General features: G+C 40.8%; 1 protein-coding gene across 1 annotated transcript in view; it reads left to right on the top strand.

The window, feature by feature from the left end:
* The window catches only part of cerk (ceramide kinase), a 61,724-nt gene that overhangs the window by 11,807 nt on the left and 35,398 nt on the right, over positions 1-14,519 (top strand). The window contains exons 2-5 of the mRNA XM_049567330.1: positions 6,938-7,075; positions 9,930-10,052; positions 12,789-12,914; positions 13,570-13,636. Of these exons, the coding sequence (XP_049423287.1) occupies positions 6,938-7,075; positions 9,930-10,052; positions 12,789-12,914; positions 13,570-13,636 (454 nt within the window). The remainder of the gene's footprint in view (positions 1-6,937; positions 7,076-9,929; positions 10,053-12,788; positions 12,915-13,569; positions 13,637-14,519) is intronic.

Below are 14,519 nucleotides of genomic sequence, written 5' to 3'. Positions count from 1 at the left end.
CAATGGTGATTGATGATTTTTGTTTATTTGAGTGTCCTGCCCTGGATGAAGCCCAGCAGGTATGAGCTTACAAGACACTAGACCGTTAGAATCAGGATAGCCACATGACCAGTCATAATTAAGTATTGTTGAAGTGACAATATTAATGTTTGGTTTTAATTGTGTGCTGTGTATCTAGGTTGCCCTGCCTGTCACAGATTATCTGTGGTATTTCTGTCGGAGATGTTTGGGCCACTTGTACCCAATTGTCACATCCAAGTCTTTGAATTAGATAACCAAAAGCTGAAGCCAGAGGTGGGACCGAGTCATTGTTTTGTAAATCAAAAGTAAGCCTCAAGTCCCAAGTTAAGACTTTCAAGTCACAAGTATTATGAGTCTCAAGTCAGTTTTCAAGTTCTAAATTTTGAGTTTCGAATCCTAATCAAGTCATTATGCACGCGACACCAAATGAAAAGCCATTTTAACAACCAAGTAGTAATATATTACATTTACAAAAATCAGGAATGCTTTTTATAATTTGTATTTATTTGGTAAAACAAGTTTGTTGTTTGTCATTTTTGACCTTCACGTTTTGTATTTTACAATTTGTTTTTTGTTGACCACCATGTAGTTTTTGTATGTGAACAAAGTTATCTTTGGCATAATTTTTTCCAACTGGTGCTCAGTAACATAATATTAGTCCTTCATGGTTCTCTCCTGCAACTTGATTGGATGCTGTTGGATTAGTTTAACCAAAGTGGATCTTGGGAATTAAGTGTCAACTTGCTGGAAATGAGTTGCGTTAATGCTAGTTGGTTCAGTTGATTTCGTTGAATGAAGGCATTGATTCGTAGTGCACAAAGTAAAATATTTTTTATTCTTTGGATTTGAGGGAAATTTTCAAGTATTTTCAAGTCGTTTGAAGAATGCAGATGCAGGTGCATTGGAAAATATCACTTGAGTCCTTGAACAGAAAATCCAGCACACTGCTCTTGCTCAGCTTCACAATTTATTAGTAGCACTAACATTTCCGTCCTCCTGGACCTTCTTCAGTTGTGTTCAACGCTATTTTTTCCAACATTGAGCTTAAAGAGAAACTGCCCCACTCATTTCGCAGGTGTGCACAGGTGTAAGGGAATCAATTAGCCATAGGTGTAAGGGAATCAATTAGCCGTAGGTGTGTTTCTCAATAATTGACAACAACCTGTGCACCATATGTCACATACCCCACAAATGAAAGAACAAGACAACAAGAAAAACATGGGAAAACCTCGAAAATTCAAGCTTATTAAACAATAAAGGCAATTTATAAGATTGTTGACAAAAAATGTTGCCTTGCAGCTTTCATAAATCATTCAAAATGTTCAACATTGTATATTCATATGCCATGTATCATAAATTGGCCTTATAGATCCCGAAATCCATCATAGCAGTGTTGGAAATAATGGTATTGAACGCTGTAGACGAAGGTCCAGGAGGACCGAAATGCTAGTGTTACTAATAATTTGTGAAGTCACGAGTAATTGGCATTAAAGTCCAAGGCGAGTTGCAAGTCTAATTTTATCAAGTCAAGTCTAAAGTCATCAAATTTGTAACTTGAGTCTGATTCAGGTCGAAGTAATGTGGCTCAAATCTAGTCCTCTGGCTGAAGCAGCAGTCCTGTTATGAATTGGTTGCCACCAATTGTGTCCTTAGGTATCACCTTAGCTCTGCAGCAGTGAAACAAGAGCTGACTTACAGGTAGCAGGCCCCTTCGGCTCACAGTAACAAACTGAGCCCTGTGGAATGAATAGGCAGCACACACTGACTGACTAGCAGTGCTAAGATTCTTTTCGAGCACAAAGAAAAGTATGTCAGAGCAGAGCAGAGAGGATCTGCCTTGTATGGCCGAGGGCTTAGCATGTAGCTTAGGGACTGCACTGAGCTAAAAAGTAGGGAATTTGTGTGCGGGTATGTCTGCTGTGTGTGTGGCCATGGGATTATTGTGTACTTGAGCGTATGTGTGTGTGTGTGTGTGTTTGTGGCTCTGTGAATGTGTGTGTGGCAGGGTTATTGGAGCAGTGTTAGAATGTGGGAATGTCAGCTATTGTTTCCAGTTCCTTCCCTTACACAGTTCACTGGGATCGTTGGCTTTGTTCTTGTTTCGGAGGTTAATTTGACCAACTTGTTCAAAGGACCGGTCTGAGTAGAGAAAGAGAAAGATGCAGCCTGTGCTGACTCAATGATGAATGTTAGCTTTTTGTCTTTGACAGAAGTTGATTTGCCCACCAGGCTAACACAGAGAAAAAGATTTCATACATTTTTCATTTTTTGGATTTCACCATAAGCCAGGGAGCTTAAGATAACAAACATGTAAATGTGTAAGATACAAGATAAGATATTCTAATATATTCCACTGAATGTTTTGGCACATATCGGGTACAAGTTTAGCGCTTGGATATGAAACAAACAGCAAATGCAAGGTTTCATGTTGAATTATCTCAAATCTAATACAGTTGGTTGTAGCCTTGGGTTGATTCCTGCTGTACTGTAGCTGTCACTCTCAACATGAAACCAAAAATAATCTGCTTTTCCATCTCCGCACACTTGCATGAAATGATTTTTGATGTTAGAACATCATCTTCAATACGCCATGTCTATTTTGTCAGCACATCTCAGTGATAAGACAAACTGTCAGTAAAACATGCAACAAAAACCACATGTAGATTTGACTCCCGGATATCTCTCTGCTGGGTTTTACTTTCCACATTCCTATGCATGTGTTTAGAACTCAACAGCTCATAGCAAGAATCTTCCTCAGATATCTTTGTGTGAGATTCTTTCTTAAGACTCATTGTAATCCATGGGTGTCAATGTGACATGCTAAATGCACAACAGCAGTGATGATGCTAACTGCAGAGGGCAAAGACTTGACGGAGGTAGTTAGCCAGAACCTCAAAGTTACATCTCCTGATCCTGAATTATGATACAAGGAAATACATAAGATGCCAAGTGGTCTGCATCTGCTCACGTTTGTGTGAGTTTCTTTTGGGTTTTTCCATCGGACACATGAATGTGAGGTGAATTAAAACCCTTAAATATTAGTTGTATGTATTGATACATGACCTGGCCGATAATGCAGCAGTGTTAGGCCCCTCTGTGACCCTGACCGAGCAGTTTAGAAAATGGATGAACATGGCTATACGTTACAGTTAAGTTTCAGTAATCCATTATATATTTTAATTCAGTACCAACAATCACTTTGGCAGAGCACTAAGTGCCATTTTTCAAATAGTTGGAATGAAACTCCTCGTTCTGATTTTTTTTTTCTGAAATAAAGCTATTACTCACATGGCCATAACTCTTCCTATTTGTCAAAGTGTGAATATCGATGGCCATAAAGTTATTCATGCCTGCATGGCGCATCATCTTTATTTGAGAAAGAAATGAAATCCTATTCCCTCAGACTCCCAGGAGAGAAATAATATGTCATGCCTCCCTCCCATCCATTTCACCATATCAGCTGAATAAATTTGTAGGAGAGACTGGAATGCCTGTATGTGATGCAGTTGAAGAGGTCAGTTAAACTCATTGCAAGTAATATTGTCCTTTCCTAGTACAAAAGTGCACTTTTGGATTTATTCTGCATCTATTCTGCTTGAATGCTCCTGATATCTGGATTTAAATTTAGAAACGTTTCACAAGGGAAAGCTATAGCTATTGCGAGATCTAGGGTAGAATATTAAAGCGTCTCCCTCCTTGCATTGAGTTGCACCTTTTTACTGTTGATATCATGGGTGTTTAAGCTATTCTTTAATGATTTAATTGCGTTTATCTTAATTTCCCATGGTCATTCTGTTTTATACTAAAACCAGCTTGTGCTCACTTATCAGTATGTATGTGAAAAGAAACCGTTTCCCAACAGTTCCCTTCATTTTCCCAATCTCTGCCTTTCAAACACACTAAATTAATAATACCTATTAAATCCTTTGATGTCACTTAGCAGCTCTTTAAGGCAGCTGACCCACCCCATCTCTTCACTGCCAGGAGGTACCAGATCACACTGTACTCGACAAATTCTGTTAATGAACAAACCATTTAAACACTGCCAAAGTCTTTCATCCTAAAGTCATTTTATACTAGCAGCCTGAATCCTGTTCCCGTGGGAAAAAAAGAACAAGAAGATGTAGTTCCTTCCCATACACCAAGCAGCTCTCTTGGGACATGGCTGTTATTGTTCCCATTAATTCTACTGTTTGTGAAATGAATGGTAAGCTGCCATTCTGAGGTCATCGAAACACAAGATACCTTTGTAACTGAATGGATGAAGCTGACCAAGGGCGTAGGTTTTGTTTTAACAAGGGGGAAGGGGGGGACACATATGATATGGGGGATTTGCGGGTCCTCCACTAGATAATTTTGAGCATCAAACATCATATTTTCTGCAATCAGATGAACTTTTTTGTACATTAATGTTTTGGGATAAATGTCTCATAAACGTCCTCTGCTACTTTAATGTTTTAAGTGGGGTCGACAAATGTACGTGTTATAAACATTGAGGGGGTGCATGCCCTGCGTCCCCCTTGAAACCTATACCTATGAAGCCAATGTAATTTTAAAGGGGAAACCTAACCCTGAAACTTTACTTTAATTTCTAGGGCTGTAATCAACTTAAGAAAGTCTTCGTCAACTGAAATTCCGCTTATTCGCCAACCACCTGATTGGTCAATGGGAAAAAAATCTGCTTGTTGTCTCTAGATTAATTAAAGTGGCCACAATGCACTGACTGTGTTCTACCTGATGGCATTGTGTGTCCACAAAGCGTTTTTTTGTTTGTTTTTTTCATGAGTCCAGCTTATTTTTTTAATTTTTGGCAATGGGAACACTGCGTATTAAGACTGTACTACAGATGGAAGAGGTCTGATAAGGCGCTGAGTGCTGTACTGTTGGCATATTTTTTTCTGGTCGCTGAGAGTTGAAAAATGTTCAACTTTGACAGTGACGAGTGTAGCGTTTTACCTACTTTTTACCCAGCCGTCAATAGGCCCGTTTCCACCACAGGAACTTAGGGGTAAATTTACAGGGCCAGGGCTGTTGGTGCGTGTCTCCACCGCAGGAACCACCCCTGAAGGACAGAGTTCTGGAACTTTTACAGGGGCTAAACAAGTCCCTGCCTTGGAGTAGGTACTCGAAACAGCCCCGAAAAACTCCTGGCTGGGGCTTGAGGGTTACTTGGTGCTGATTGGATATACTCAAAGCGGAATGTGACGTCAACAGAAAGCAACAAAATAGCCGGCATTTTTAAAACTCAGCAGACGAGGGTTAGCTCGTTCATAGTTTCCACCGCCATGTAAACAAACTCAATAACCGGTCCGTGAAAAACATATTTTTTCCAGTGGATATCTTAGTTACAACAAGATTGAGCTAGCAAAGCAGTTTTGTGTTGCTATGGTGGTATTTATTCAGTTTTGGGAAATCACGATGTCTAGAAAGCATCAGCTGACAGGGACAGCTAACAGCAGCAGCAAAGCTAACATCAGGACGTCATCTCTTAAAAGCCTCCTGTTGTCGGAAATGACATGAAACTACTCCAGTTAGCTCAATCAGGTTGTAACTAAGACATCCGCTGGAAAAAATATTTTTTTCACGGGCCACTTTGTGAGTTTAGTGAGTTATGACAGATGCCGCTATCGGCTAACAGCATCCCTACGCCACTACGTCGCCCCGGTCAAAATGGTCGCGCAACGATTATATCACATCCAGAGCCCGGTAACTTTACAGGAACATTCCTCCTACTCCGCTCTCTCAGTGGAGACACAGCGGTTGAGAGGGCCGAGCGAGAGGACGTTCCTGTAGTAGTTCCTGCCCTGCAAATAGTACCAGGAACTTCTTCAGTGGAAACGGGCCTAATGGAGGAGGGGCAGAACAAATAGCCTACCACAAAGACCAGCTATCAAATCTTACTAGTGCTGAACAAAAGAAATAAAGGAGAATATAATATTATAGGCCACATGGACTGGCTGGTCCGCCCTTGTTCCCAACATGCTTCAGCTTTCCCTTCATCCAGAACAAGTACTTTACCTTGTGCCGACATCTTTACTTCCGCAGATATTCCGTATTGAAGCACCCAGACACAACCGAAGTATCCCAGCTCAAAAAATGCTGCGCCTCCAAAGTGCTTTAGCAATCCCAGCTGGGCGTTTTCAGAAGAATGCCTGGCAGTTCAGCTGGGAAGAAATATTATGGTGGACACACAGGCTTATGAGAGTATCACCACTGATCGTCCAGCCAATGACAGTTTGGTCAAACAAACTATTGACCAACTGACCAGAAGGTGTCTATTTGATTGCTAACTTGTTAGCAAACGGTTGCCCGTTTACACATCCAGCAGATACAGAGCAATATTAGCATTTATTTGACTAAAGTTAGTCCAATATTCACTCTACTTTTATCTCTGTTTTTGATCTCCACCAGCTCCTGAGGGAAACGTCTGGCTCATTAGCTGCTAAATGTTCAACTTAATCAGCCACTTTCTTACTTTGTCTGAGTGCCATTTGCTGCTGGGCAGGAAGCGTGTAGCGGGTTTATCGGAACTTTTTTACTGAAACAGCTGTCTGCTACATCTGGAAGTGAGGCTGATGAGTTTTGGGAGACTTAACCTAAACAATTAACAGTAAAAGTTGCGGGCCATAAAACCAAAACACTGACCTGAAACAAGCTCCGTAGAGTTGAGGGGAACTGCAGTTGGGTGACAGTTCGTTGTGAGTTTGTCTCTATGAGTGACCCCGTTCACAATACACATGGTCACGTGAAAGAAAGATTTGGATTATTGCAGCTTTAATTAACAAAAATTACAAATGGTTTATCAATGTGTGTCAGTGCACACGTTTATAATGTATTATACAGACTAAAGGTGCTATCAAAATAGCATCATGCTATCATGCAGTTGAGTAACATGTATGTATTTCTGTCTCTCCAGCACACAGCCATGCTGTTCAGGTGTGTGAAATAGTGGCTGTCCACAAGACCAAAGATGATGACCAAGACAACACAGAGACCAGGAGGAGTCAGAAAAAAGCAAAGCAGCACTCCCAGCTGTATCCCCATGCATTCACAGGTATGACACCTACACTGATGGAAACACTTAAGGGACATTCCACTCATTTTACACATCAAATTCACTTTTGCGTATCACAGGAAGCACTAATCAGCCTTTCAGCAGTTGTATGATTTTCTCTGTGGCTCTAAAAGAGTTCTGTCAAGTCGAAGAAAATGTCAAGTTACATCATGGGAAGAGTAGGATTCAGCATTTTTTGAGGTTGGCCCAAAAGATAGGAATCATCAGCTATTTTTAGCCTGTCTCTCACAAGTCTTCCATCTTTATGGAAGTGCAGTACTTAATCGCTGAGGTGCTGCTTCAAGAAGTAGATGCAGCATCTTTTGTTCCTTCCAACAACACAGCCTGGAGCCACTGTCACTTTCATTTTACCGCAGTAGGCTAATGCCGCATCACACTTCCATTCTGGGTAAGTGTGCCAAAAGCCTGTGTTCAGCTCCACCAATCACAAGTGATCTGACACTGGAAATAAGCCTGTAGACAGCTCCACAGTCTGAGAGTAATGCATTAACAAGAGAGTCCCTCACAGCTTAGCCGACTGGGTCTAAGATGGCAGCATGCCAGTGACTTATGGGCTAATGCTCAATTTTGAGCCATTAGATTATATCCAAACAAGATCGGATTTACATTATTTATCACAGCCAAATGTTAAAAATTACCTCACTAATGTGAGCTTTTACTGGCATTAGAGTGTGTCGAGCCTGACACGACAGCATTCCCACGATCTGCCGAAACTTGGCTTCAAAGACACGTCCCATCACTTACATCCTGATTATGTAACTTATTAAAGGATGATTTTACTCCCACTCTAACTGTCTCTTTGCCCGTCCTGCTGCAAGCACGAGGTACTGTAAGTGATTTGGACTGAAGAACTTGCCTGGAAAGTTAACTTTTCTATCTGATGAAAAGAATGCTTAGTGTGATAATTTGACTTTGAAATGCTTAGTGAGTGGATCTGCTGTCAAAGTGCTTAGCGAGTGATTTTTTTTTTTTTTTTGCTCCTTAATGTAAATATTTCAGTAATGTTCCTAGCAGGATATTATGTGACTCCATCTCTAGTTTTTGTCTGACTATCAGCAGAGCCCTGTTTTATTTAACTGACTACTTCTTCATTTCCCACATGCCCTCATTTCTTACTCATACACTTATCTGATTGACCTGGCTGGTAAGGACAAAGCCAGGGTTCATTCTCAGGCCAAGGCTGCAATGTGGCAAAATGACCAAATGAACAAAGTATGATACCTCTCTGTCTGCCCTGGTGCCCAGAAATACTCCCCAAATAATATAAACTATGATGGATGTTTCACAGAGATTAATATCTGGAAACATTTGGTGTCATCTCCAGAAATCAGATCAGGAATTCCCTTGTTTTAGTGATAACAGCTTTTCTCTGTTGATACCTTTTTCCATTCTCGGTCTCAGAACTATGAGGTCAAAAGAGGCCTACGAGGTCAGAGTGCTATAGAAAGTTGACAGTTCAATCCCAGCAACAGACAGTGTGTCTCCATCAGCAGACTACACCTAAAATGTCTTTGTGGAATGTAAAATGTTATGACTACTAAGAATCAGTGACAGCAGCATCCAGGGCTGAAAAATGAAGCTAATGCGAAAGTGCCAACACCTGCAGTTCATCGAATGGCCACTTGAGGCTGGCTCTAAATGTTAGTCAATCCCCACAGACCCCCATGTTAAAATGCAGAGGGGACAGTAGAGGGGATATAACTCATTTGTTTAAAATTTTTAAGGCTTAAATTTAAGCATATTTAAGAGCGTGGCCACTTTGATTGACCAACTGGCTGCGAGGCATCACATCAGTCTATGGATCAAATTCACTTCTTGCTCCTTGATAGCTCCACACTCTCATCCAAATTTGGTCACTTCTGGCTCCAAAAATTCAAGATGGTGACTGCCACAATGCAGTCAATGTTTAAAACACATGATTGAGCCACACTGTTGCAGTAAATGTTCCTTCATTACAATAAACACGGTCATTGCAGTTCATTTTAATTAAATTCCCCATACGCTGTCCTGCTGCCAAAAAATACTAGAGCGCCAAATGTGTATTAATCCCCAGCTGGAAGAAGTCCCCAACAAATGCACTGTTCAATCAACAGTGCCCGGCTGTTATAGGAAGCTGTTTTAAAATGAAAGTCTATACTTTATCAAAAATGGATTGGCTAGGGGATAAAAGCTACAGACAGGGTAGGGAAATCAGTAAGTCTTTGGTTTCCAGGGCAGGTGCCATCTCTCTTATGTCTTTTGCTGTCCTTTTGGTAAGGCTTCAAGTTGGCCACTTTAAATGACAGGTGGGTGCTGTCTGTTGACAAGCTGCTAACACAGCGACAAATTGCTTAGGTATCTTAATCATGGTTTAACTCCAGATTTACAGAGTATAGGTGTAGCTGTTGCTATTTTAGTGTGTTTTCAGTTTATCAAAGTTAATTGTTGTCGTCTAAAAAAGTCAATTTCAGTCAAGAAGTCAAAGTTGTTTGGGGTCTTTGTCAGATATTCAATTTTTTCCAGTAAGTACATTTTGTTTATAGGTTTTAAGTCAGGTTTTTTGCTAGCATTGGCATTATCACAATTAACCATAGCTGTAAATGCACTGTGCCAACCAAGCTAGCAGCTAGCGTTAGTGTTATCTTTACTCTCTTGTCCAAATATGGTCACTTCTGGCTCCAAAAATCCAAAATGGCAACAGTCAAAATGCCAACCTTAAGGTTTCAAAATGCTAATCGGCAAACCAATGGTTGACGTCACTGTGGTTCCGTCCATTATTTTATACAGTCTATGATGGCATGGCATATTCTTTTTCTCACACTGTGTGCCCTTCTTCTGTTTTGTTCCTCTACAGTTTCCTACATCAGAAGAACAACGCAGCACCAGTGGCGCTGTACTGATGTCACCTTCCATTCTGCCAATGAGGAACTCTGTGAGCAGTGGATCCAAGTTATCAATGAGCAGCTGTCGTTACTCAGTACGTACTGTTTAATGATGTTCTTTAACAATGTGGTAATGTACTCTGAACTTAATCAGGATCAGTTTATTGACCAGGTGCCATAAAAGTGCCACGTTTTTGGAATCTGGCTTAGTGAGAGCAAGGACAAATAAAAATTGGCGTACACACAGCAATTACGCTGAGCTACGCAGAGCCTAAGGGCAAATAGTATTCAGTACATGCATGAAAGTCGTAGTTTTGATACTTGGTTATGGAATTTATGGATGATTGGCATCTAAACTTAATGGATTTTACAGGTTTAGTAATCGCTACTTGTGGTTTATCAGGCCAAGATTGGACTGTAAGTTGTGCCACACAACAAGGAGGGAACAGTTGTTCTGTGAGGAACAGGCTTTTTATCTCTCAAACAAGTTTAACAGCTGTCAGCAATGTGCACGAGGGAGGGACATGCAATACAATCTTTATCCAGAGTGGTTTATGGATTACATCATTGGGACACCACCATACAGTATGAAACATGAGTAACTGTAGCGCCCAAGGAAAACCTCTGAAACCCTCGAATTCTTCAAAAGATGCTTTTATTGTGAGCTGCATCAATAGTGTTTGAGGCTAATCAAAGGGAAATTATAGAAATGTAAGTAAACAGTTTACAGAATAATATCCCAAAGACCAAGAAACCGTAATAATGAAGAATTGGTAAGTGTTCCACAGTGCATAATGAGTTCATATTTATATTTCAGACCAAACGGTAGATTATTGAAACATTCAAGACAAGACTTATTGTTGCCAGAGCTCTTCTATTCCTTCACCAGACTGTAAAGAAAGTGTGTGTTATTGTCCATAAAAAACATTTCATTCTTTTCAGTGGTGTCCCCGAGGAGAGCCCAGAGGCAAACCTACAGTGCAGGTTTCCCTCCTGCGTTTCTCTTCTAGACAGTACCTCACAGGCACAGACATAAAGAATGGAGCCAGCAAGAGCCAATAGTCTGATAAAACATATAAATGGTGGTATTACAAACAATAAAAGAGTGTACTAAAAATACCTTTAGCTGGCTTGGACTCAAAGTGTTAAGAGGATGTCTGCATTATTGTTTGCATCCAGCTTAGTGTCCAGATGTGCAGTAGTGCCCCCAGAACTTTTGCAAAGGGGTGGCCAGATGGGGCCACTGAAAATCTTGGTAGTACACCAAAAGCAGAAGCCATAACTGAATGGCAGGAATTCTCTCATGCTGTTGAAGTATACTGGCTATGTGAAACAAATTGTCACCAAGAGAGATAAGGAGTCACATCCTGATATACTGTGGTTTCTTATTTTACAGTTAGCAGACTAATACTAGTACACCAAACATTTTGAGTTCTACAACAGTCCAGTTTTAATGTGTAATCTATCTACACATTCATTGTTCTTCGAATAAGCTGCTTTTCCTTTTCCTTAAAAAAAAGACGAACATACGCCTTTATTAGAAAGAGTACAATGACTGTAAGGGACGAATCATGAACTCAAGTGAACACAAGTCTAAAGGACACTTGTGGGTATATAGAACCCAATTTCATTCAGATATTTTGAGGTGAGAGCCCAAGGGACCCCTTTGAAAATGGCCATTCCAGTTGTTCCCTCGCCAAAATTTAGCCTAACATAACAGTGTTATTTTGGCCCCCTTCTTGACAAGCTATCTCAGCATGGTTGGTACCAACGGATGCCTTAGGTTGTCTATTTTCACAATATGCCACTACCGTGACACTTAGGTTAGGTAAGTGTGCCAAACCTTCTTAGAAACAGTAATCTGGGCTTCTTTTTTTTTTTTTTTTTTCTTTTTCCTGACGTGCCAATGGCGGAGGGTAGGAGATGCTATCGGGGAACCATGGCCCAACCGACCCCCCCCACCCCCACCCCCGATAAAGACGCAAAGTTTAAGATAAAGATGCAAGAAATTAAATACGGTTTCCAATGATGAATCAACTCATTACATGACCAGAAACATTGTATGACATTTATTATAAGACTATCAGTCATAATATATTGAGCTATATGACATTATTGACCTAGTTGAGTGCAAAACACAGTGCTTTACACTTATGTGATTTCAAAGTGATTACACAGTTGACTCGTGCAGGATTTAGAATGTAACCAGCACGTGGAAATTAGATTGTAAGATGGGTTTACCCATTTGAAATGGTCTACTTGGCCCCCTTTTGCCTGCCAGGGTGAATCAATTCAGTAAAATTAACTGCATTCATTGTGGAGATGAAGGCCTTAGTATGTTCACTCTCCTCCGCAGAACACCTTTACATCACGCATTGACAACCCATTTATGTAATCTAATAGAACTTTTGTCTTATTGCCAAACAATATTGCCCCCTATATTTCTTTGTGCTCATTTAACTCTTGATCCCAATCCATTCATTTTCAGATGGAGCAGCTGGTGTATCTCAGTTTGTTGTCCTAAATGAAGTCTTCCACAACAGCCATAAACAAGCCATTTAGTATTCTCCATTGCAGCACTTTGTAGGTTTATCACCGAATGATGCAGCACCTCTGAATTGCTTCACACTCCTCCCATAGTCAGTAGACACAACATTTATTTCTTGAGCAGCGTGTTTTGGGGACCAGTCAGTTTGACTGAGCATTTTGAGAAAGGTCTGTGGTTAATGAAAACTTCATCAAGCTGCTGTCAGTTACACATTTGTTAAAAAAAAAGGTATAAACACTGAGCCGTTTTAATGACTATCTCATACCCCTCCCTTGCTTTGCAGCCAACCGACCGAAGAGCCTTCTGGTGTACATCAATCCCTACGGGGGAAAGCAGCGCGGGAAGCGTATTTACGAGCAGAAGGTGGCTCCACTGTTTCGCCGCGCCTGCATCTCCACCGACGTGATTGGTGGGTCCCTATCAGTAGCGTTCCTTAACATTTAAATAAAAAATGAGTCTCAATGGCCGCCATATAGATCTCCACTGCCACTGTGGTCTCTCGAAGGGACCGAAGAGGCTTGCAAGGATATGATTTGGCTTATAGTGCCATTAATCATGCCACCACCTTAATGGAAGCTGTGATAGTTGATAAGCTCGGGTATCCAAACACATCTATTATTCAATAAGTGTTTGCTACAGCAACACATAGTCTTGGGTATTGATGGTCCATCAGAGTGTATACTATTCACTCTGGGCTTCCTACAGCTGCTGTGAATTGCAGGATTGTATTTGCGTTGATATTATATGCCCAGAAAACAGATTTACTGTTGAAATATTGTTTTTGTTTTTGTGGGCCCAGGGCTCATTTTGTGGGCTAATATACAACAGCTGAATTAGGTTGTTTTGTGCCACTGTGTCTCTGCTTTCTCTGAACATTACTCTGCACAGTGGATTCCAGTGAATAGGCTCGAAAGCGCAGTACTTTTCTTCGTCTTGTATTTCAAAATGCCCATAATAGCATGCTTATTGTACAAGTCAGGCCACAAAGACTCCAGTTATTTTGTCTGTACATTCCCTTTCATTGAAGCTGTACTAACGTACTTGCCATTTATATGTTTCCATAGTTACAGAGCGGGCCAATCATGCCAGGGACCACTTGAAAACAGAGGCCAATCTAGATAAATATGACGGGTGAGTACTCAAGTTAGGTACCTGCTGCTTTCTGGCTTTCAACACTTGTTTTTCATTGTGACATGGAGTTGACTCTGTTCATATTGTAATAAAGCCACTTAGAGACTCTCCCGTGACCTGTGTATTTTTCTGCATTATAAGATTTGAGGTTATTACGTTATGAGGCCCTGTTGTGCTGCCAGATTGTAATCACTGTGACAAAACCCTGTGTGTTTCTCACACTTAGCAGCCAGTGTCATTCTGGTGATGTCAGAGGTTGACCTGCATTGCTATGTAACCATTGCCTTTAGATCAGAATTGCTCAACAGTAACACATCAGTAAACATGCTGGTATTGTGACAAAGAAATACTCTTTTTATCCTGCCTGTTTTGACAGGCTTTTTTTTTCAACCTCATTTTTAAGTGTGAGTCAAGTTAAGATTTTCACCTGATGACTGCACTGAAGAAAAGTTAAGGGATCACCAAAGTCATCACAATTCATCCTGAGGGGAACATGGATGTGTGTACTAAAATGAATGGCTATCCTCTCAATAGTTGTTGAGACAATTCTTGCACAAGCACAAATGACACCCTCATGGTGGCACTAGAGGAATAGTGAAGGGATCACCAAAGTTAGTGGGATTCGTCATCTGGGGACCATGAATGTCAGTACAAGATGTTGTTACAATCCATTTCACTGAAGTTGGGATATTTCGCAAGAAATGCGAAAACTTTGCCCTGCTGTTGGAACTGGAGGAAAACGTCAGGGGAACACCTCAATCATTAACATTAATCCTCTGGGTACCATGGTTACACACTCACCTGCCACTTTATTAGGTACACCTGTTCAGCTGCTTGTTAACGCAAATAGCAAATCAGCCAAACACGTGGCAGCAACTCATTG

The sequence above is a fragment of the Epinephelus fuscoguttatus genome, linkage group LG22 (genome assembly GCF_011397635.1).
Source record: "Epinephelus fuscoguttatus linkage group LG22, E.fuscoguttatus.final_Chr_v1".
NCBI lineage: Eukaryota > Metazoa > Chordata > Actinopteri > Perciformes > Serranidae > Epinephelus > Epinephelus fuscoguttatus.
This window is presented reverse-complemented; position numbering and strand designations above follow the sequence as displayed.